This window comes from Dermacentor albipictus, unplaced genomic scaffold (assembly GCF_038994185.2).
Source record: "Dermacentor albipictus isolate Rhodes 1998 colony unplaced genomic scaffold, USDA_Dalb.pri_finalv2 scaffold_22, whole genome shotgun sequence".
Lineage (NCBI taxonomy): Eukaryota > Metazoa > Arthropoda > Arachnida > Ixodida > Ixodidae > Dermacentor > Dermacentor albipictus.
The window spans coordinates 5086462-5107893 of record NW_027225576.1 but is presented as its reverse complement, the minus strand read 5'-3'; the positions used below and the strand labels follow the sequence as shown (position 1 = coordinate 5107893).

Below are 21432 nucleotides of genomic sequence, written 5' to 3'. Positions count from 1 at the left end.
GTCGACCGCGAGGGTGGCTGTGCTGACAGGAAGTCTCTGACGTAGTTGTAGCTTCGCTAGCCTAAGTTGAGCTTGCTTATTCGGCTCAGGATTGCTGCATATGCTACATTGTCAAATGCCTTTTCCAGATCTAGGCCGAGGATGGCCCGATTGCCGCTAGTGGGGTCATTGATGATCTGATGGTAGAGCTGGAGCATGACGTCTTGACTCGAGAGGTGTGACCGGAAGCCCATCATAGGGGGTGGGTAGGCTCCAGTGTCCTGGAAGTGGCGGTTGATGCGGGAGAGGAACGCGTGCTCCATCACCTTGCCAACGCATGGTGTGAGGGAAATGGGCTGCAAGTGATCGAGGCTGGACGGCTTGCCTGGCTTCGGTATCAGGATTGCCTTAGAACGTTTCCACGCCTCTGGGATGCGACCTGCTCGCCAGCACTTGTTGATGCATGCCGTAAGAGCGGTTATTGAGGCATCATCGAGGTTTCGTAGAATCTTGTTCGTAACCTTGTCGGGACCAGGGGCTGATTTGCCATTAAGGTCGTGGAGAGCTGCGCTAATCTCTGACTCGTGAAATTCGTCATCGAGTGGCGCAGTTGTCTCTCCAGTGTAATCTCCATGTTGAACATCGAGTCGTTGAGGGAAGTACTTGTCTAGCAGGCGTGTCACGAGCTGGTGATCACTCGTGGTAGCCCATTCCCTTGTGCAAAAGGCGTTGCAGCTTTGCTCGCTAAGGAGACTTGCTCTGAATTTCCCCCAAGAGGTGGCGAAGGAGACGCCATGTGCTATCATTGTGGAGCTGCCTATCGACTGCGTTGCAGATGTCATACCACTGTGGCGGCTTAAGGTCCGGCAATGTTCTAGCTGGCGATTGATGTGTGCGATCTTCTTACGAAGCTTTCGGTTGTGCCTTTGCTTCTGCCATCTTGCGTGTAGTGATGTCTTGGCTTCCCAGAGATGGGCTAGTCGGCTGTCGATCTTGTAAACTTGGACCTCGGGTGCGACCGTCTGTGTCGCCTTGTTCATGTCGTCATTGAGCGTATCCATCCATGCCTCGATGTCATCGATGTTCTCCTCACCTCTCTGTTCGACTCGCTGCTTTCGGAACTTGCCCCAGTCCGTCCATTTGAATAGCTTAGGAGGAGGTGGTGTACCCGCCTGAGGAATTCGTGTTTCTATGATCATGTGGTCACTACCGAGATCTTCAAAGGTATTACACCACGTTGCTTGAGGGATCTTTCGGACCGCCGTCAGGCCTGGTGTCGTGTCCCGTGTCGTTGATGTACCCGTGCGGGTCGGCGCCGTGGGATCGGTAATAATAGTTAATTCGGCATCATGCAGGTCCTGCCACAGGCGTCTACCTTTGGCGGTAGTGTAGCCATAGCCCCAGATCTCGTTCGGGGCGTTAAAGTCTTCCCCCACCAGAAATGGGCCTGCGCCCGCCAAGGCAAGTGCCCCTCGGAACAGAGAGAGAAAACGATCCCTCGAGTGAGCCGGATTACTATATACGTTGAGGAGAAATACACTGTGCTTGCGTGTCCTATTGGGAAGGAGCTCTACAAGCATGTGTTCCGCATGTGTGCCGCGTACGCTGTGTTCTTGCACTACTATCCCTTTCTGAATTAAAAGCGCGAGTCCGCGATCAACGGGAATTGGTGAGATATGCGCAGTGCAACCTGGAAGCTTTGCTACGGTACCTACTTTTTTCCGTATCAGTATCACGTCGGGCTTGGATTGCGCGTGTCGGACGTATTGTTGCAGCAGTGGTTGCTTCTTAGTGAAGCCCCGCCAGTTCCACTGCCACGCCACGAGCTCGTTAGTGGGGCTGGCCATCGTGGTGCTGTACTTGTGCGTTACCTGAGCTAGGGCTAGGGTGAATGACTGTAGGGCCCATGGTGGGCATCATTTCCATGCCTGGGCATAATTTCCATGCCTGGGCCAAGGCCTATGTGAGTCTCGATCTTGTCTTTATAGGTTTCAACCCTGTCTGTTCGAGCAGTGAGGTTATTGACCGCAACGCCGATGTTGCGCATCCCGGTTTGAATTTCAGAAAGCAGCTTCCTCACTTCGTGTTCTTCCCGCCAGTAATTTATCGTGACATGTGATTTGCGCCGATCGCTTACTGCTGATTCGAGCTTATCGAGACTTGCAACTCGCCGCCGCGTGTTCCTGTGCGGGCGGCGCTGCACTGTCATAACCGTTCGTGACCGGAGTCGGGACTAAAGCAGGTTTAGTTATAGATGGCTGCGCCATCGACTGTTTAATCTCGCGAATTTCTTGGGTTAACTGCAGCACGACCGTGCGTAACTGTGCGTTTTCGCGCTGCACTGCTTCTAATGCCACATCCCTAGGGTCCCTCTTTTTACTGGGTTCTGAGGCAGTAGCTCCTTGAGCCTTGCGTCTCAGCGAGCCCTTGACCGCATCGCCCAGCTCACCTTGTCAGATAGGTCCGGATCTTGCTGGCCGGCTTGCTTCGGACGCCGCGAGCTCGATCGGCCACGGCTCGGTCCGGGAGTTTTGCTGCGCGCCCGGCTCCGAGACCTGTTCTGCTGGCGGCATGGAGGCCCCGCTGCCGAGCGAGACCCCGCCCGGCTGCGAGGGGGGGGGGGGGGGGGGGGGCAGGTGGGAAATGTTCATCGTAGTTCTGCTGCTGTAGCTCGAAGGCAGCCTCCGCTGCTGCCTTCTGTCGGTCCCCGCGTCGTTTTTTAACGAGATAGGGGGGTCTTGAATCGTGCCTTGCAGGTCTTGTCCTCACTGGGATGCGCTCCCTCACAAAGCTGACACCTTGGCGGGCATGTGTGATTGGGGTCTGGGTTCGAGGCTCCGTAACCTCTACACACACGGTCTTGGGGGTTCGGGCAGACGTCCATGCGATGGCCGACGCGTCCGCACTGGTCGCACACGTCAATCTGCTTTCTGTACAAGGTGCACCTGAGCATTGCACCCCCGTAGTACACCCACGTTGGTACCCGACCACCATCGAAGGCGATGATGACCGACGTCGTCTTGCTGAGTCTCTTGGCCGCTAAGGCATTCGGATTCCTCTTGTTGACGATATTGAGGTGAATGTCCTTGGCGTCTTCGAGAGGAATGCCTCGGACGACTCCCTTGACTGTATAGTCGGGCGCAGTTTCATATGCCCGAATCTCGAACTGGTGCCCATCGACCTCAAAGCTATCGAGTCGGCGGTACCGTTCTGCATTAGGAGAGTGAGGGGTACTCACAACGATTATGTTTCGCTGCATATTTGAGCAGACAATGTCTTCCGTGGCGTCTTGTGGAGATACGCTTGCTGCCCTGTATAGGGCCTAAGCGAGGCGGATGACCCCGACTGTTGCAACGTTCAATCCACCCCGTGGCCTGATAACAACTTTGTGGTGATCACGTGGAAGGGTGGGCATCTTCTCTGCCTTCAAAACTTGCTGCTTTTGAGCGCGTGGACCTCGCTGCGCCTTGTTCGTGCCTCCAACGCCGGCTTGGGAGGCTGATGCAATGCTATAGGGTTAGCGCGCTTGCCCACAGGAGAAAGTCGCTCGCGCGGGCCAATGACGCACCATCCTGCTTCTTCGGAAATCTCGGTGGGGGAGATATCAGTTCATTCAGCTTGTATTATTAAGTAAGATAAGCGCAGCAGCGAGCGAATTGACATTCGTGCTGTCTATCGCTACAACGCAAGCTAAACCTCGAAAGCACAGCGCATAGGAAGCTACCAGCACTGGGCTCACATTGTCCACATTATTGATCGCTTTCAAGATGCTGCGTCCGCGCCAAAAGCAGCAGCCGCTGGAGTAGAACCCTCCGCTCTCTCGCCCCCCCCCCCCCCTGACTTGCGCGTGAAAGAAGACAGCGCGTTTCCGCCCCGCCTTTCTCCCTCGCGCGTACGATATTGAGCCACGATTGTTGGCTGACCCTCGCAAGTCATTTGTCAGCCCGTGTCGACACGGCAAAAGTATTTTTTTATACATGCGGTTTTGAAAAAAAAATTGCTGCTAATTGCATCTGCTGTAGCTGATAGTCCGTTGTAGCGCGGCCTCTTAAAAGTGAACTTCGTTGCATTAATAAAATCGGTAGAACAAACTAAGGCTCAAATATGGCCCAATAATATCCGAAAGTATGTTGTATGCGGGTCCGTTGTAACGAGCGTGGACTATTTTTTCCATGCTGGTACACGTACCTAGCTGCTTACTGGCTACATGGCTCCTTTGTATTATACCTGATTGAGGCAGCTATGAATGTTGCTACACGCGTGTGGAGTTTGATTGTTTCAACGAGGCACATGGGTGCCATCACTGGAGAAAAGAGGAAGAACGAACTGGGCTCGAATCTAACCGGTCAGCGCTGCAACCGCTGTTGCAAATATAACCTGTCAATAGTTGCTCGTCTTACTGACTCGTCCTTCGCGTAACATTGTGGTGGAGGTGGAACGTTCCCCGTCCTCGCCACGGAGCACCGAAGCGGCCGCACCATCGTCCTCTCAGCCATGGCTTCCGATGGAACCACTCCGTCTCCACCTACGCCTGCGGCGCTAACCAGAACGTACGTAACGGTTCCTAGTCTCCGTGATCCTGGGACATTCTCCGCCCAAAATGACGTTGACGTCGACGACTGGTTCAGTATGTATGAGGGTGTTAGCCGAAGCCACCATTGGGACCGTACCATCATGCTTGCCAATGTGATCTTTTATCTAGACGGGACACCGCGTGCCTGGTTTCGCACCCCTGAGCACCCCAGCAGGGACATTTTCAAAGAGCGGCTTCGCAACCTATTTGGCAACCCGTCAGGTCGCCAACAGGCTGCGCGAAAAGAGCTTGCCACCCGTGTCCAGTCGTCGACCGAATTGTATGTCCCTTCCATACAGGGAATGCTCGCGCTTTGCCGGAATGTCGACGAGCAAATGACCGAAGTTGACAAGGTGGGCCATACCCTAAAAGGCATCGTGGACGACGCCTTCAATTTGCTCGTCTATAACGACGTTTCTACCGTCGACGCCATCATCAAAGAATGCCGCCGCTTCCAGGTAGCCAAAATCCGCCGCATCGTCCCACACTTTTCCCGGCTCCCAAACACCCCTGCCACGTCCTCTTGCTCCGCTTTTACTGCCAGACGACCATTTCAAGAGAACGTCACACTTATCGTTCGCCGTGAGATTGAAGCGGCGAGTCCCGCCCCCATTCATCCACTATACCCCCTTTCGGTATCTTTGACCAAGCGGCTCCCAGTATTTCTGTTATTTAAGCAGATGTGCGGCAAAAAATTGCAAACCTTGGCATCCCTACCGCCTGCTCTGTCTCCCAACCTGATTCGGCACCCATTCCCATGTCCGCAACCTGTAATGACCAGTATTTCGCTCCCAGACCATGCAATCCTGCTGAATGGCGAACCCCAGATGACAAACCGATCTGCTTCCGCTGCCACCGCGTTGGTCATGTATCCCACCACTGCTGCACCACCTCGATGCCGCCGTACTGGAGCTCATTGCCTGCTCCTCGCCCATACGCCGACGCTCGCCGTTATTCACCTCGCCGTCTGTACCATACTCCGGATGCCCCTGACAGCCGCTCCTCCGTGCGATCACCGTCGCTCGCCGTCACTCCAGCCTCGCCGCTTTTCCTCGCCAAACCGACTGACGGAAAAGTAGGCCATGCAGCTCTTGGAGGTAGCACTGCATCACGTTCGTCCTGTCCAAATCCTCCTTTGACGCTCCTCACCAACACGAGCCCTATTGAAGTAGACGTAGATGGTGTTCCGTTGACGGCATTAATTGGTACTGGAGCCCAAGTGTCCATAATGAGCGCTAACCTATGCCGTCGCCTCAAAAAAAGCTCTTACGCCTGCCATCACGCGAGCCGTACGCGTCGCCAATGGCGCCACTGTTGCCGTCATGGATATGTGCACTACTCGCATAGGAATTGCTGGCTACCAAGTTGCAGTCCTGTTCACCGTGCTGACCAGTTGTCCTCACGACCTAATCTTCGGGCTCGACTTTCTGACGACGCATTCAGCCCTCATCGACTGTAGCCGCGTTTACATGAATGCGACAGTGTCGCATCGCATCGCATTTCTAGCGCATCACATTCATGTAAACAGCAGTAATGCGCTAGGAAAGCGCTCGCATTAATGCGCCAGGCGAGGGTAGATTTACGGGCGCGAGTCGACTCTTGCGGAGCATGTAAACGCAGGATCGTCACATTAGGAATGCTGGGAAGGAATTGGTCATCAACATGGCGGCGATCCCGGCTGCCCGCTTCGAATTGAATTTGGCGTTGCTTTTGTAAAATGCACTTCGTTCGCAGCAAATGATTGTGTAAACGGCTTTCGCTTAGTCTCAGGCCGCTTCGACGACAGAGTATTATGGATACCCTTGTGGTGTTTTCGAGATCGCTTCTCATTTCGAACGAGTCGAAGCCTAACGAAAGCAACATTCGAGATGTCAGCGCTACCTATCGCTAGAGTTGGAAAATAGCCGCAACAACGGCATATGGCCTCTGAGATCCGAAAATCTCGCTGGCCAACTAAAGCTGCAAAACACGTGCGCGGCTTTGCGCCCGCTACACTAATAGCGTACGCTATAAATTGCGTACGCTTAACTAAAACTGTCTATTTCTCGGCACTCAACCACCAACGTGCATTCGGCCTACTACCGGAAACCACTTACACCGCAAGTCGGTTGCACTTCCCTTCTACGACACCATGTGGCGCTACGTTCTCGCGAGAGTCAAGGCGCTACATGTAAACAGCGTCGCATCGCCTTTCCCAAATGCGCTTGGAAATGCGATGCGCCACTGTCGCATTCATGTAAACGGGGCTTGTGCAGCGGTACGCCGTGCCTCGAGCTTCCTCTTCTTTCAGACGTTCGCCCCGAACAACCGAACACCCTCTGCACTACAGCGTTTGTTCGCTTACCTCCAAAGGCCCTAACCTGCGCCGAATTGGCCTCAACGACAACCGTGCCTGATGGAGACTATGGGCTCATTCACACCGGCGACGGACAGTGGTCGCGCGACCAAGTTGGTCGCTTTGCAAATGGTCGCAAGCGGTCGCTTTTCTCGAAAAGCGACCATTTTGGGCCAGCCGCTCTCTGTGCAATTTTTCAGTCGCGCGACCGTGGTCGCAAAACTGATAAACCAATCAGCGGCGCACCAGAAGTGATCTTTCATGTGTCAACATCCGGCCTCCTCCCGCGTCGCGTTCAAATTCCACGTAGATTCCGAGAGTTCTCAGTAAAAACGATAATTTCCGGGACTGCGACTTGCGGGTCGCGCTCAGCCGGGCTTGCCGGTGTGAACATCAGTTGCCTTCGGTCGCTTTTTGATCGCGAGTCGCAAATGGTCGCGTGACCTCCTCAAGTCGCCGGTGTGACTGAGTCATATGTCATTGCACCTATTCGTGATGTCCTCCTGGCGCGCGACATCTCTTTGCCACACTCCGTCGTAACCCTTGCCGCTAATCGGATGTGTCTCCCCGTTATCTGTTTTGGCTTGCCGAAGCAAGTGTTATTTCCTGGAGGCATAGCGGTGGCCACGCTCCGGTCAGTGACAGACGACCACGTCACTGCTCCTGATTCTCCTGATTACTCCCGATTACTCAGATCCTCCTGATTACCCGCAGGATGCCTTGAACCTCGATGGCCCATTACGTCCCATGGTCGCACCGGACCTTGCACCTAACCAAGCAGCCGCCCTATATTGCCTTTTGCTTTCCTACCGCGACATATTTGACACTGACAATCGACCACTTGGTCAGACGTCCCTTGTTAAGCATCGGATAAACACTGGTAATGCAGTTCCCATTCACCGCCGACCGTATCGCGTGTCCACGATAGAGCGGCAAGTTATTCAGCAGAAAGTCAACAAGAAGCTCGCCAGATGCATTGTTGAGCCTTCGTCGAATCCTTGGGCGTCGCCGGTCGTGCTCGTCAAAAACAAAAATGGCACGTGGCGTTTCTGCGTTGATTACCGCCACCTAAACCGAATTACTAAAAAGGACGTTTACGGTTTACCACGAATCGATGACGCTCTTGATTGTCTTCACAGTGCCAAATTCTTTTCGTCCATCGACCTTCGATCTGGTTATTCGCAGATTTCCGTCAATGAGCAAGACCAAAAAAAAAAAAACCGCTTTCGTCACTCCAGATGGCCTCTACCAATTCAAGGTTATGCCGTTCGGTTAATGCAATGCCCCCGCCACGTTCAAGCGGATGGACTCTCTGCTTCAAGGTTTCAAATGATCAACTTGCTTTTGTGACCTCGACGACGTCATTGTGCTCTCTCCTACATTTGAAACGCACCTTGAGTGCGTCGCAGCTATCCTTGACGTCTTTCGCAAGACTGGGCTCCAAGTAAACTCATCGAAGTGCCACTTCGGGCGCCGACAGATTACAGTGCTAGGCCATCTCGTTGATGCTTCCGGAGTACAACCCGACCCGGAGAAGGTTCTAGCAGTAACAGCTTTTCCTGTACCTCAGTCTGTCAAAGCCGTCCGGAGTTTTTTAGGGCTCTGTTCTTATTTCCGACGGTTCGTGAAAGATTTCGCAACTATCGCTCGACCACTCACTGAAATTCTGAAGAAAGACGTGCCTTTTACGTGGAGTTACCCTCAGGCTGCCGCATTTTCACGCCTTATCACGATTCTCACCAATCCACCGGCCTTGGCACACTTTGACCCGACCGCACCTACAGAGATCCGAACCGATGCCAGTAGGTATGGGATCGGCGCCCTCTTATCGCAACGCTAACACGGACACGACCGCGTTATTGCCTACCCTAGCCGGCTCCTGACTACTGCAGAGCGCAACTATTCGATTACCGAGCGCGAATGTCTTGTTGTCGTCTGGGGTGTTTCAATGTTCCGTCCGTATTTATATGGCAATCGCTTCTCAGTAATCACACACCATCATGCGCTCTGTTGGCTTTCGTCGCTCAAGGATCCTACTGGCCGGCTCGGTCGTTGGGCCCTCCGACTACAAGAATATCCTTACACAGTGACTTAAAAGTCGGGACGCCAACACCAGGACGCGGATTGCCTCTCTCGCTACCCAGTCGAAGACGCGACCTCTACGTCTGGTACTGAAACCGACGCCGGTGTTCTCTCTGTTTTTCGACTCCTCCATGTCGCCGACGAGCAGCGCCGTGACCCGTCCTTGCGTATCATCATTGACTGCCTGGAATCGTCACTCGCCGACAGTTCCCTTCGCCTAATCACACTTCAAGATGGTGTGCTGTACCGCCACAACGTACACCCCGACGGCCCTGCATTACTCCTTGTGATCCCTAAACACCTTCGCTCGGCTGTTCTCCGCAAACTTCACGACCTCCCCACGGCCGGTCACTTGGGTGTGTCACGTACCTACGACCGGATCCGCCGACGCTTCTTTTGGCCAGGGCTTGTTCGCTCCGTTCGAAGATACGTAGCTGCGTATGAGAAATACCAGCGACGCAAGAAACCATTGACGCTTCCTGCTGGGTACCTTCAACCACTCGACATTCCCGCGGAACCATTCTTTCGGGTTGGTTTGGACTTACTTAGCCCATTTCCTCTTTCTACCTCTGGGAACAGGTGGATCGCAGTAGCCACGAATTGCGACATGCGCTACGCCATCACCCAAGCGCTTCCTACAAGCTGCGCCACAGATGTCGCCGATTTTCTTCTACGCGATGTCATTTTATTGCATGGAGCTCCGCGACTTCTCACAGACCGTGGCCGGACATTCCTATCAAAAGTTATCGCGGACATCTTGCAGTCATGTGCCACGAGGCACAAGCTACCCACGTCATACCATCCGCAAAGAAATGCCTCACGGAGCATCTCAATCGCACTCTCACAGACATGCTCGCGAAATATGTGTCGTCAGACCACACTGACTGGGTCCTCGCTCTACCGTTTGTCCCTTAACATTTGCTTATAATTCCTCGCGCCAGGGCACAGCCGCGGTTATTCCCTGTTTTTCCTTCTGTTCGGCCGAGAACCAACACTGCCCCTCGACATAACCCTCCCTGTTCACGTGGCACTGACCAGTGAATATGCACATGACGCCATCGCCCGCTGTGCCCACGCAAAGGCAATTCTCCGTGACCGCCTTCTGAAGTCCCAAGAGAGTCAAAGGCGTTTGTACGACCGGCGTCACCGAGACGTGCACTTTCCGTTCTCATGAACAGACAAACGTCGCGTAAACCGCAACTCTACGTTAGAACACTGGACCCAACCAGATCGACGACACAAGCGAATACACAAATGGGAGCAAGAAATGCAATTTCGTATGCCTCACAAGCTCAAAAGAAGCCACACGAGCACGGTGCACCGGATTCGCCTTGGTGTCGCATTCACCAACCGTTATAGACATATGATAGGTGCCAGTGATACTAGCCCAAATTTTGAAGGCTGTGAGGTGCCAGGAACACTTGAGCATACATTTTGTGTGCGTCCCGTGTCCCATGGGAAGAGGAGAAACGTTCCACGGGGCTCGCGTGGAGTTCGGGTACAAACGTTATTGTTCTCCGCGGGGAATCGGTCAAGTATCGGGCGGTTTAATTTTCTTTTGTTTTGTACTTTCCTCTTATTGTGTCGTCAATCTGATCGTGAGTTCCTAATGTCTCTTTCTTCTCCCGGCCAGAGATCTTTCCTCTGGATGGCTTTGCTTCCCACTAATGACATGCCTATAGAGGCTTTCTTGCGCAGTGGCATTCACAGCGTTCCAGTGGCCCTAGTGCCGACCAATGGGGGATTCATCCGCGTGAAGAATCCCAAGGTGATTGAAGAAAAGCTGCGGAAAGTAACCCCGCATTTCCGAAGCATAACGGCGATGTTCGACAATTTGGCCGAGGGGGGCATTCTATGCTGTTCGCCAGACAAGACCTGTGTCTCCGACCTTCTGAAGTGCGAAATGTTCGCGAATCACCCGGTGAGGCCTTTTATTCCTGCTCATCTAGCTTGCGTTAAGGGGCTAGTTCGTGGAGTCGACGCGAGTCTTTGTGTTTCCAATGTCCTGCAGATGTTCTCCCCGGCAGGTGCCGTCTCCCTCTACCGATGTTCACGCGTTTGTGAGAATCAAAGAGCCCCCACAGAGTCGGTTATTGTCACCTTTTCAGGCACAAATAGGCCGTCAGAGATCAAGGCGTGGCCATTAATATACAGGGTGGAAGCAGTTTCTCCCCGCCCAGTGCAATGCGTTCAGTGTTGGCGATATGGCCACAGTATTAAGGGATGTCGATCAGAGCTTCGGTGCCGCATTTGCGGAGAAGGCTACGATGGAAAAACGTGTTCCTCTCAGAGCGAACCATGCTGTTTGTGTGAAGGTTCCCACCCTAGGGACTGTGCGCAATGCCCTGCGAGAGACCAAGAGCTCGAAATGCTACAAATTATAGAACGGAAACGGTGTTCGCGTCGTGAAGCTCGTGCACTCTCATTAAAGAAATCATATGGCTATGCTGAAGCTGCTGCTCGTCACTCTAAAACAATGGATGCATCTCTTGGTGATGTAGCTGCTGCCGTAGAGAAAGCTATGGCAAAAGCCCTTGACAGTTTATTTACGAACCTTTCATAGACCGTTGGACAAGTTATCACCTTCAGTTGTCGCAACTTTTGCATGTTACTGCGCGTCCAAGTGTTGCTTCTGAAATCACAGTCTCTGATGAGAACATAGAGAAACACGTATCGGCAGAGGCCTCGCCTCGCAGTACTGATGCCTCTGAAGCTCCCGCAACTCATGTAGAACATGAGGGCTTTCACAGTCACGAATCCGGTTTTGATACCACGGAGAACATGGATTTGGATGCTAGAACTTCGTGCTTCTCCATACTCCCCGAGAGCTACTACCCTCCACAAACTAAAAGCTAAAAAGAGTGAAAATAAGAGCTTATCAAAGGATGATTTCCTAAACGATAACACTCTACAGACGGCAGTTAATACTGCCGGAATATCGTCAACATAGGAAGCTTGAAAGTGCTGCAGTGGAACTGTCGTTCCATTTTTGCTGCAGCCGCTGATCTCTTATATCTCTGTGAAGACCTTTCTCCTGATTTGATTGTTCTGCAAGAAACTTGTTTATCCACATAAAAGAGTTATCATTTAAAGAATTATCGCAGTGTTCGTCTAAATCGTCCCTAAACAAAAATTTGTCATAGAGTTAAATTAGTCACCAGTCATTCTCCACTGAAAGTGAGATTGTAGCATTAGATGTAACGCTTCCTGGATGCGCCCCATTTTGGATAATCAATGTTTATTTTCCTACAGGAGTCCGCAATACAGGCTTTCTTGATACCGTGGTTGCAGCATGCAGAAAGGATATAATCATAGCTGGTGATTTTAATTCTCACCACGTATCATGGGGTTATCGGTCCAACTCTTGTGGTAAACGATTGTTAGATTGGGTTTCGTCAAATAACCTGAATTGTGTAAATTCGAGAACCCCAACTTATGTATCCGGCAAATCGCGTTCGGTGTTAGACCTAACAGTTCGGGCTGTGTAATTTCCTCCTGGTCTGCTATTACCTCGGCCACAAATAGCGACCATCTTCCAATAACTTTTGAAATAACGCGCCTAATTAATTTGGTTTAAAAGCATGTCCGCACCTATGTTAAATATAGTAAGTTTCAAGTTTCACTTCGATCAGCTTTAGAAAAACAGGTTGGCCTAAATGATGAAGTTAAGGCAGTTAATCTGTGTCAAGTGCTAAGTGACAGTTATAAAAATGCAAGTTCAGTATGCAGTCAACTAAAGGTGGTACTTATTCACCATGGTGGAATCCGGACTGTGCACTCGAATATAGAAGAAGAAAGGCGGCCTGGAGAAAGTTACTGTGTAAATGTCCACGTAATTGGAATTACTATGAGTTTGTTGCAGCTACATTCAGGCAAACAGTTGACAAAGCGAAAGAAAATTATAACACGAAACATTACAGTTACCTATCGCAGTCTAGTAATAAAAAAGCCCTATTTCGGTTTCTTCGCTCTAAAAAGATTGTTTCAGCCCCAATAAATGTTGAGACCGTTAGCTTAACTTCCACTGAATTAGTGCAGTCACTGGAGGATATTGCAAAAGGCTTAGAACGTCGATTCACATCACTTCGCCCTTATCATATACCGGCACCTGAACCAGCTAATGAGTACATAACAGTCACATTAGAAGAATTAATGAGAGAGGTAAAGATGCTGCCAGCTTGAGCTCCAGGTACAGATGGCATAACTACAGCAATGATAAAATTATTATTTGAATTGTCTCCTCAAGATTTGCTTAATTTTATAAATTACTCGATTAAAAATACATGGATTCATCCAGATTGGAAGGTTGCCAAAATAATTCCACTACTCAAAAAGCCAGGTGATAGATATACAATAGACAACATAGACCTATTTCTCTGACCTCAAATCTTGTAATGTTAATCGAGAGAGTTCTGTATGGTCATATCGATAGGTGGATAGGCGAGAACCAAATATTAAGTGATTCTCAAATAGAATTCAGGCCCGGCTGCTCAATTTGGTGTGCTCATGTTGACTTGGAGAGTAGAATTCAACTCGCTCGCCGCAACAACCAGTACGCGGCCTTAGTGACATTAGACATTGCGAAGGCGTATGACAGTGTCGACCACAATACTTTAATCAACAGACTCAATAGTGTGAGTCTTCCACAGTATATAATTGCATGGATTCAAAATTTTCCAAGCGGACGAACATTTTATTGCTATCAAAACGGTGTTTCTTCTAAACACAGACAAGGGGCGCTCGTCAAGGTGCAGTGCTTTTCCTAGCATTATTCAATATTTTACTAAATCACCTCCCGATACATCATGACGTACAGGTATACGTATACGCTGATGATATCGCATTCTTCACGGTATCGAATGATATACATAGCCTATATAAAGCTTTGCAGTCGTATTTGAATCAGATTGAAATTTGTCTAAAAGGAATACAAATGTTGCTAAATGTCAACAAAAGTGCGATCATTGTCTTTCCCTTAACTTTTCCTATCCGAATAACACTGTCGTATGACCAGGAGGTTATTCCGCAGGTACATTTTTTTTTTTAAATATCTGGGAACGATTTCGACCGAAAAGCTTAATTGGCAGACACACATAGAATACATCGCACCTAAAGGAGCACGCGCTGTTGGTTTATGACGAAGAGTCTGCAGCAGTCGTTTTGGAATGCGCAGGGAGACCTTGCTGATGATTTATTGTATGTATGTCCGCCCCATTCTAGAGTTTGGATGCTTGTTATTTTCAGGAGGTCCTACGTATAAGTTACGTCCTCTGGTTCTTTTAGAACGCGTATCACTACGTCTGTGTCTCGGCCGTCCAAAATTTGTAGCCAATAATATTTTTTATCATGAAACTCGCCTGCCTTCTCTTCAAACTCTATTTCGTATACTAACAGTGCAAACATTTCTAAACATCTATGCTTCTCCCTAGAGACGCTCCTACGATATTTTTATTCGAGAACCAACCGCATTCTTTGAGAATCAATGGTCCGAACGAACTGCATTGTCCCCAGGTAGTTTTTGTGCAGAAGCTATTAGAGCAATTACAAATAATAATCCGTGATGTGGCTTTTCAAAATTTACCTACTTCGACAGTAAGTGTTGAATTTGGCGATATATTTCCCAATAACGCTAAGCTCTTACCTATTCGATACCTAAAAGATTTATTAGATGACCACCTTGACAACCTCCAAATAAATGCAGTAGTAGGCACTGATGCTTCTGTCAGGGAAGAGAAAGCCGGAGTGGGCATATTTTCGACATCATTAAATTGGTCTTTCTCCCTTCGACTACCCGACTTTACGCCAATGTTTCAAGCAGCGTTATTGGCGATCATCCTAGCTCTACGGAAACTTCCCACATCTATATCTTCAGCCGTAATCTTAACCGACTCCTTGTTTGCTTCCTCCGCTTTATCTGTGCCCAATTCAAGTATCATTCTCCGAGAATTTCATACATTCATTCCCCAACATTTACGCCTCATCCACCTGGTATTGGTGCCAGGTCACGTGGGGCTCACTTTAAACGAGTCAGCAGACGCAGCAGCAGCGGCATCTCTTAAAGGCCCGGTGCTGAGGATCCTAAAACCTTCGGCTTACGTCACTTCTGCAAGATTTAAAAAAATTTATTTTCAAGAAAAACATGCCAAATCATGTGTATTAGATAACGCCGATTTTCAGCACCTGAGATTTCCTTGGCTCAGCGGATAATGTGCAACAAGAAAATTTGGAGTTTTTTTTACGCGTATGCGTTGGCGAATACCATGACATGACAAGAACTTTATTTGAGTCCTGAGGGACTGAGACCTCGGGGAGCTAAACCGAAGACTCCCGAACGCTGAATTTCTATTCCCATAGGTCTGGTTTGGCACCTTCTCCTACATGTTTTACTGCAATGAACCCGAAACTGGATCATTTCTTTATAGAGTGTTGTAGGTTCAATGTGCATAGAAAACGACTTCTAGAAGGTCCCTTCCGCCAACTTGGATTAGCCATTACGCTACCTATCATTCTGTCTCTGGGGGCGTCGGCACTAGGACACTCTAATAGGAACGTATGTGATGCCATATATAATTTTGTAATGCAAACAAGGAGACTTCCATGCTAATTTTACTGTTTTATTTTCCACAAGACACCAAAAATATGAACTTCTAATTTTAAGGAACTATAGCATGAAAATTATTATTAATGATTAGAATTCATTTCATATCGCATTTTCAGTTAAAAAAATCCTATTTAGGTATTTATTATTTTTCGACCCACTGCCGCCCGATTCATGGCCAATCCCTCGTAGTGGGTTGTGCTATAACTACAGGCACCAAGCCAAACCAAACCAAAGCTGCAACCGCTGTTGTAAATATAACCTGTGAATAGTTGCTCGTCTTGCTGACTCGTCCTTCGCGTAACAATATTGATTGATTGATTGATTGGTTTGCCTTTGTACAGGCTGCGTGCAGTGCCCGGCATCCAGGTGCTCGGCTCACCCGATGTAAGCGTGGTGGCCGTTGGCTCGGAGGAGTTTGACATTTTCCAGTTGATGGACAAGCTGACACAGCGTGGTTGGAACTTGAACCCACTGCAGTACCCAGCAGGCTTCCACCTGTGTGTCACGCTGCTGCACGTGGCAGAGAAGGTGGCCGACCGGTTCGTTGCTGACGTCCGCGAATGCACAGCCGATATCATGCATGCCCCTCGCTTGCCAAGCACTGGAAAGGTGAGACAATGAGTCTGGCAGTGTGTTCAATGGGACTGGTTGGTTCATCTTTGGAATAAAAACAGGAACAATGCAACACAGGACGAGCGAGTAAAGAGCACAGGACAGAGCGCTGACTAGCAACCAAACGCTTTATTTGCAGAATCAGCATATAAAGACATCATTGAATGTGACAAAGAACATAAAAAAAAGGATAAGCGTCAGCCGAGAAGATAATCCAGTTCTTTTGTTGAGAGTGTGAGGGACGTAGAACTGAAGCATGCGTCGCCACTTTTGAATATGCAAAATGCTTCAAAGATTTTCCGCGTACGCTTTTCCGTATATCTGCCAATTCATTCGCACTTCTTAAAAATCGGGGTGCAACCACACGTGTTACAGTGGGCAGCCAGATGACTGCACGGGTTTCCTTTTAGTGAAGCGGCATGCTCGCGCAGGCTCAAACCACAACGTGCTCAAAGGCGGACCTATTTCTGCCGCCGTTACAGTTGAAAATTTTGCAAGTGTCAACAGCGCGGTTTTGTTGTGTGCCGAACAAAATAATGACGAAGTAATTGAGCAAGTTCTCCCACCATCAAACAACATGATGACGATGATGTGCCGTGTACTCTGGAGCCTTCACGTGCGAGCTCGCGCCTTTGCAGCCCTGGCATCGGCGTACAGTGACAGCGCAAGACTGGTACTTGGTCGCACGTAAGCGGAAGTGCGTGCAGCAATGAAGCAACCACTTATCCTTTGCACAGGGGCCTTAAAATATAAATAAAATGATCTTTTTTTGGATATGTTCGTTTTTTCAGACATTTGATAGTTCCGACTTATTTACGTTCCCCGTGGAGTCTGAATTACACATCGAATGTAAACGTCTGGCTTCTTTGAATTTGTGTTCTTAGCTTCATCTCGCTGTCGTCGTCATTCACCAGGGGTAATTTATTACAAACCACCGAGTGAAGCAGGAGCCTAGATGCATATATGTTCTTTTGATCCCCACTTATATGCTCGCACATATTCTTTGATGTTTTTCTCAGCATGAACAGTCCATAACCTGCGCTCAATAAGAGCGGAAATGCGCAAAATGAAGCCTTGAAACGTGTTTTATTACTTAGTGTACTTCGGCAAACCTTCCTAAGGCACGTATTGTGCACCAAGCAAGCGGGACCTCCTTGGATGGCCGCCACTCTCCCGTGCCATCTGTCCTAAAAAGCGCGCGATATCAACGAGTATAGTCTCTCTCGCTTAGAGGCCGGTTCATATACACCTCTAATATTCCTCCACCGTAGCGTAAATATTAGAGAAAAAAAATCCCACTTTATGCTGAAGGAAAATTAGGAGCAGATTCATATTTATAACAGACATTTTAATTTTACATGCTCGTTCTTGACCTGATGATTTGCTTTTTGTCTCTTTGCAGGCTGCAATCTACGGCATGGCTCAAAGCATTCCTGATCGTTCTGTGATCGAAGAGCTGGCGCATGCTTACATTGACGCCTGCTATAGCACGCGTTACCTCCCACCAAGTTAACCTTGCATCATGTTAGTTCTTGCCTACCTCACTTGTTGCCATTAGCTGCATCTGAACTGATATGAATGGAACAGTATTTAGTAAGTAGGTCTTACAATCGCAATAGGGTTAAGGGGAGATGCGCCTTTGAAATCCAATTGTTTTATTACATCTCGGATTGTGACGCTTGAGGCCACAAAAGAGTTTTGTTTGGCCTCTCCGAAACTGTCTCTTGTTTTTACGTAAGTTTTATGTATTTTGTTCAGCACATGAAAAAAAATATACTTGCTTTTTGTGCTCACTAGTTGACAAGCCTTTTGCATATATTGCTGTACTGTGACCTACAAATTGTACTTCACTCCTTGAGTATTCTTATAGACAAACTTGACAGATAATTGAACTCATTATTTTTCTGGAGAATGGTGCTGCCTTTCGACGCACATCTCCCCCGTGCAACAGTGGCTGTCTTTGTGTGCATGATCATTCATGGGCTCACGAAAGAGTACGCTGTTTTGTATTTTAGTTGTAACTGTAGAAAGGACGCTGGTTTTTAACTCTGTCCATGTATAAGAAGGCTACGAGGTCACGGCATTCTCGTGTTAATTATTCTGGCTTGCTGCATTCATAAAACAGATATGCATGACAAATATTGAGAACTCTGCCTTGTTTATGCCGTCATTGATGTGCACCTACTATTGGCATTCGTCTACCTTGTGAGGCTGAGAGATGCAGTCTTTTCCAGAAACATTTTACGAGCTGCAAAAGGATAGCAAAAGGTGCTTGTATTGTGCAATGGCAAGTTGGAGTGCTTTGGATTCTTGCTTTAGTGCAGGACAAAGGATGCTTTCTTTTTTTCTTTTTATAATGTTTTCCATCACTTGTGATTGTTTAGTTGAAATATCCAGTAATTTGTTTTTGACATCGCTTTTGCATTGCCCTTGTATACTAATTTATCTTTGGCTCTGAACCACTCATAGCTGCTAAACTGGTGTCAGTGAAGATATCATATTTTAGGAGTACAATCGAACGCACTTATAAGAATGTAATCAAGAGTTCGACGGAATACCGTCTGGTAAAAGCATTGTTAAAAAAGCGTGTCACTGGTCAAGGTCAAAATAAAAATACATATATCCTGTTCCATAAATACATATCCCCTGTTCACCTTGTATAACAATATTCAAGTGTCAATAAAATTACGTTGTTTTAATGGATAATTGCTTAAGCCGGGTTGCACGAAAACGAACGAAAACGGTGCAGACATCAAAACATTAATTATACAAAAAACGTAATTGAACCTACTTATAACAGTTACAGTAACAGCTCGTTAATTCGAAACTTGGGATAATGTGAAGTAGTCCAACAGTGTATCGAAAACAATACGTAACGCGTCCCGCAAATTCACACTGAAATCCGCACCGCCACCGATAATGCGAACTCGGCGCCATCGTGGGCGGGGAGAGCGCTAGTGCGCGGAAGCGCGCCAGCGTCGCCGCACCGGCCACGCAACTTGGCTGCTTCCGTCTGCGGCCCTTCGTTTTGGTCTGAGTGGAAAGAGAGAGAGAGACGCATTTGCGTTTGGCGAGGCATGGCCATTGCCTCTGTTGCAGGTCGGTTCTCTCCATCTCTCAAGATCTTCAAGATAAAAACGTGGACGTGGCGCTGCGTGTTTATTTTCTTCTTTTTTTTTTCATGTTACATCTTGGAGGCTATATGCTCTTTCTCAACGAGGTGTTCTGCCGAGAAGTGACACCAGGTAATATTTAAAGCATAGTGGCCGTAACGTTTATTGGCGCTCACAGTACCAAAAAGCATAGCCTTTGAGATGAACGTGCCAGTAACGACGAACGTGCCAGTAAGCGGCGAAGACTGGCTCCCGCTTCTGAAAATGATTTCGGTGATTTAACTTGAGCCCAGATCGACTATTTTAGTGCCAACGGACTCTTTAAGTTGTGGCGATCCCGTAGACACCCGACTCTTTGAAGGTGGGTGGCCTTGTTGCAATTTTATCGGCCTTTTCCGTCCAGACCACGCCGCTGCGACGCTAACCCTAGCTGCGCTTGTGTTAGCGCGGCGAAGTGCTGCTGCGGCGCCAGCTTTTTTCGTCAGTGTCTGCAGTGATAGAATGTGAAGTGGAATGGGACCTTCTGACTCCCGAGGAATTTTCCAAGGATCCCGGATGGCAAACAGTTGCTGCCAGGCGCTCCAGAGCCAAATCGGCGCCCGTCGAGCGAGTTGGTGCCATTTCTGCCGGCGCTAAGCCAAATAACAACGCGACCGCAAAGGATCGCCGAGACCGCAGCAGCGCTAAAGCCAAAATTATTCGGGGTGGAAGGATGCCTCCGTTGCCCAAAGAAGACGCGAAGGTCATCGTCAGGCCGAAGGGAGGTCTAAACATCAGCAAGGTGGGGCCGACAGTTGTGGCCGAGGCCATATGGAACGCAGTCGGTTTCGACCAGGCGAAGCGGGACTCGGACACGATGTGCCCGAATTTCCAACAAAATATCAGGGTCATCAGCACCCCCAGCAGAGAGAATGCGACCCTCTACGTCAGGGTCGAGTGCATCGCTGTTGGCGGCCAGCAGCACGAGGTGAACGCGTACGAGGCAGCGCCCAACTCTACATGCAAAGGCGTCATCCGCGGCATCGCACCGAGTGAAGGCCCGGAGGAGCTCGATCGCAAGATTGTCAACTCGAAGAACCCGCTGGCCTTGGGAGCCAAACGAATCGAGCACGGGCACCGTGGTTGTGGTCTTCGACGGCTACAAGGTGCCAAACTACGTGTCGCACGGCGGCACACTTGTCAGGTGTGCATTATATAGGAAGCAAGTGGAGGTGTGCTATGCCTGTGGCCGCCTCCGGCATCGAGCGGACGTCTGCCCCTCGCCGGGCGAAACTATGTGCAGGGGATGCGGGATCGCCAACCCGGACGAACAACACAAGTGCGACCCCAAATGCAGGCTGTGCGGAGGCCGACACTTCACCGCTGCCAAGGAGTGCAAGCAGAGGTACCAGACGCCGTACCTCGTCAGACGCAGGCACGGAGACCGATCCCGAGCCAATAGAAGCAAGTCTCCGGCCCTCGCCATAGGCGAGCGACAACTCCCGGCCGCCACCGGTCGCTCCGCGGCTCGCGGGAGCTCTAGGTCCAAGAGCCCCTCTCCGCCTTCCGGACGCCGTTCCAGGTCCAGGGGAAGATCCGGGTCCAGGGGCAGATCTATGTCCTGGGGCAGATCCGGAAGCCGCTCCAGGAGCCGCTCTGTCTCAAGGGCCCGGTATGGGTCCAGTGCCGGCCAGCAGAGGAAGAGAAAGTCGACGCTATCGTGCGCAGATATGGTTGCTGGCGGCGCCGACGCGAGATCCTCCCGGGGCCCACGTGACCCGCTTCCAGAGCAAGCCAGGGACGCCGAGGTAGCGCGCCTTATGAAGGAAAACGCGGACTTAAAAGAAATGATCAGAAAGATGGCTAGCGAAATGATAGATTAAGAAATTGGTAATCAGTCAGAGTGCTACATCCAACGCGTCGGCGCCGACCGCCACAGAAGCACCAGTTCCGGCCTGCGACTCGGCCGGGGCCGCCAAGCGTAGGGCAGTTTCCAGTAAGGACGATTCAGATTCGCAAACTTATGAGATCAAAGGCATGCTGGCCACGCTCACTAAGAGCGTGCAGCAGTTACAAGGCTTGGCACAGGTGCAAGTCGCCCTAGGAGACCCGAGGAGAGGCCTAGGCGCGCTGGCCTATCGCATGGACGCCCTCGATC

The 21432-nt window shown here is 49.8% G+C and overlaps 1 protein-coding gene across 1 annotated transcript in view; it reads left to right on the top strand.

Moving 5' to 3' along the window:
• Sply (Sphingosine-1-phosphate lyase) overlaps nucleotides 1-18752 on the top strand; it is a 107397-nt gene extending 88645 nt beyond the window's left edge. Inside the window, exons 12-13 of the mRNA XM_070529496.1 lie at nucleotides 15912-16179; nucleotides 17585-18752. Of these exons, the coding sequence (XP_070385597.1) occupies nucleotides 15912-16179; nucleotides 17585-17695 (379 nt within the window). The 3' untranslated portion in view covers nucleotides 17696-18752. The remainder of the gene's footprint in view (nucleotides 1-15911; nucleotides 16180-17584) is intronic.
• Nucleotides 18753-21432: the final 2680 nt, after the last annotated feature.